This window comes from Physeter macrocephalus, chromosome 19, assembly GCF_002837175.3.
Source record: "Physeter macrocephalus isolate SW-GA chromosome 19, ASM283717v5, whole genome shotgun sequence".
Lineage (NCBI taxonomy): Eukaryota > Metazoa > Chordata > Mammalia > Artiodactyla > Physeteridae > Physeter > Physeter macrocephalus.
In genome coordinates, this window is record NC_041232.1 from 19,611,112 (window position 1) to 19,614,418 (window position 3,307).

At 53.5% G+C, this 3,307-nt stretch overlaps 1 protein-coding gene across 1 annotated transcript in view; it reads left to right on the forward strand.

Moving 5' to 3' along the window:
- The first annotated feature begins 578 nt into the window (after positions 1-578).
- Positions 579-3,307, forward strand: part of DNAH10 (dynein axonemal heavy chain 10) — a 116,215-nt gene continuing 113,486 nt past the window's right edge. Inside the window, exon 1 of the mRNA XM_028480570.2 lies at positions 579-917. Coding sequence (XP_028336371.1) covers positions 704-917 — 214 coding nt within the window. The 5' untranslated portion in view covers positions 579-703. The remainder of the gene's footprint in view (positions 918-3,307) is intronic.

Consider the following 3,307-nt stretch of genomic DNA (forward strand, 5'->3'; position numbering starts at 1 on the left):
GTAGTTGTGCCTCACGGGCCCAGTTGCTCCGCGGCATGTGGGATCCTCCCAGACCAGGGCTCGAACCCGTGTCCCCTGCATTAGCAGGCAGATTCTCAACCACTGCGCCACCAGGGAAGCCCTGTATTTTCTCTTCTGACGCCCTTTGATCCATAGCGACCCGAGGGCTCAGACTATAGACAGTCCTTTTGCCTCGCGTCCAACTTTGCCTCTACCACCTCCGAGATACCATGACCTTGTTGTCACCTATCTTGCCACTGTTTCCTTATCGACAAAGCGGGCAGGACAGTCCCAGACGCGGTGGCGGTTAAGAATCACAGGAGGCCTTGCGCATGCAGCACTTACAAGGCTCCTGGCGCACCTCCAGGTCTGCAGTCGGCTGCCTTCCTACACGTCTTTCCGTCCCAGGGGCTTGCGTGCGGCCGTCCAGCTCATCTCGGTCCTCCCAGGAGGAAGGGGGCGCCCATCCGGGGGAAGAGCCCCGGCCCCCCTCTGCGCGCAGGCTGGGGCTCCCCGCCACCCTCCCGGGTCCCGCTTCGCGCCTCTGAGAGCGCGGGACCCGGATGCAAGGGCGCCCGGGGACCGTGGGGCCCCGTGCCCGCGGCGGCCGTTGCCGGGGCGCCCGTTGCTAGGGGCGCCGTTACGACAGACGCCCGCCCGGCGCTCCACTCCCTGAGCCCGGTGCTGGCGGCTCTGCGGCGCCATGGACGACCTACGGGTGCTGTGGATGCGCGACCGAGTGTACACCGCCTTCGGCATCACAGACCCCCAGCTCTTCGAGGAGTTGCTGAACCGCAACGACGGCGAGGTCGAGGACCTCATCCTGCACTTCCTCAACCAGAGCAGCGACGAGGAGGGCGCCTCGACTCTCTTCTTCTACCGCAAGGTGGTGCCCGAGGAAGTGGAGGTGGAGATAGGTGAGCCCCGCGGCCGCCCTCCCGCCGCGCCCCCTCCTGCCCCCTTCCCCACCTCACCACCTCGGGGACTGCAGACCCCCGCCCACCCCGCTCTTGGCCTCCCGTGCAGTCCGCAAATGCTTATTGTCGCCCACCGTGTGCAGGCACAGTCCAGGCACTGGGTGAACTGGACAAGCCCACTTGGAAAGTCAGACCTTGAATGAATAATCACAGCAAACACTCATTTAGCGCTTACTCTGTGCCAGGTACAGTTCCAAACGCGTATATCAGCTATTAATCCCATGAAGTGGGTGTATTGTTATCCCATTATACAGATGAGCAAGCTGTGGCACAGGGAGGGTTAACTAGCTCATCCGCACAGGTCACATAGTAAAGACTCAGAAGAACATGTGTCGCTGTCCAATGACGTGTCATAGACGGATAGAGAAGTGGCCCAGGGGCTGAGAGGGTCAGTTCATCCTCACTGTCTCAGATGGTGACAGGGTCTCCCAGAGGTGGAGAAGAGTGCCCCTTCCTATCTTCCCAGGCTCCCGACGTGCTATTGTAAAGTAACACCAAAACAAGGTTTTAAAAAAATTACAGTAGATTTAAACGTTTATGTTGAACAATTTAGCATTTTAAATAAAAATAATGACAGTGCCTGATGCCCAGAACCTTCTGTGGAGGTGGCTGGTCCAGCCCAGGGACACAGAGACGGCCTGGGGGGTGGGTGGGAGGGGGAGACAGGACAGAGTGCAGGGGACACTCAGAAAGGAGATTGAGAGACACACAAGTTCTCTCCCAGTAGGAGCCACCAGTATCAGTGCAGCTGTCACGGACCGGGTTTGTGTGATGTGTGCCATCAATGTCAGTCTCCTGTGCTAGTGTCACATCTTCACGAGACTTCTGGATCCCCTACAGGACCCTTTACAGGGTGGGATGGCAGAGCCAGGCAGAACTTTTTTTTTCTTAAAAGGTCGTAGGCACATATATTTTAAATGTACATTCTTTGCACAAAATAATACACATATTCACTGTAGAAAAATCCAAGCCCATAAATAAACAATAACAAATTGCAAATGACACCCAGAGAGATGACCCTCGTAACATTTGGAAGCTAACTCTATCCCCCGCTCCCTTCCCCGGCAGACCTTTGGACCTGGATGTTGCATTATAATAGGACCTTGAATTTAGACTCTCATGATCACCAAGTGAAATTCTGGATACAAAGATACACTGACAGGATTGACTATTTTACATGTACCATATTTCAGTAACCCTGATTTTGTATTCTTAAAAATATATATATACCAAGACCCTAAGAAATGAATGCGACTTGGACTTCTTGTGACCTCTGAGAGCTTCTGTTAATAGTTCGTGGCTGTTTTCTGTGCTGTGTATGCTACCACATGTTCAGCCCAGTGTCTCCTGGCAGGATGCCCCTGTTCTATGTGAAACGAGATTTTAGTCTCACTTCCGAGGGTCCCCCTGCTTAATTCCTCCAAAGCGTCCTCGGAAATCCCCTGAGCACTATGTCTGCTTCTGGTCTGTCTCTAACCCACCCCTCAGCCCACCCCAACATTCTTCCCCCCCTTTTCTGGGTCTTCTCACTGTCATCACATCTTGAGAATGGCAATGTATTCCCTGCTGAGGATGCCATCCCCAGAAACTCAAAGCTACTGCTCCTGGGGGCACTAGAATGGTGGTGAGTGTTGGGGGTTGGGTTCTGGACAGAGGTGGGGAGACAGGACCTCCTCCCCAGCTCCGGGTTTCAAATTGTCACTCACCCTCTGCTTATTAAGCCTGCAGACTCACAAAGACCCTTGGACAGTTTTTTTTTTTTTTCCCTTGGACAGTTTTATTGGATCCTTTATGGGGTCTCTGGTTTGTCCAGAGGACCTGGAGTGGGGTCAGTGCATGTCCCTTCACCCTCTTTTCTCTCTATTTCTGCCTCTCCCCTGGTCAAGACTTCTCTCTGCTCCTGGTTAAAAATTATTTGAATGGAGACAGATGCTGGCAGGGTGGTCTTGAGGAAAGAGGGGTGTCTAGACCAGCAGCAGCTAGTCCAAGATGCTGTTCTAATAGCTAAGCATGTGTTGTTTCTTGAAATAACAAAATGGAATCATCCTGTCCATATCACCTAATAACTTGCTTACATTTTTACACAGTAATTTTTAGAAATTGCAAAATTACACGGTATTAAGTAATTAATACTTACTTCCAGTAAGTATTACTGGAAGATGTTCTCTTAAAAATTCACATAGGGCTTCCCTGGTGGCGCAGTGGTTGCGCGTCCGCCTGCCGATGCAGGGGAACCGGGTTCGCGCCCCGGTATGGGAGGATCCCGCATGCCGCGGAGCGGCTGGGCCCATGAGCCATGGCCGCTGAGCCTGCGCGTCCGGAGCCTGTGC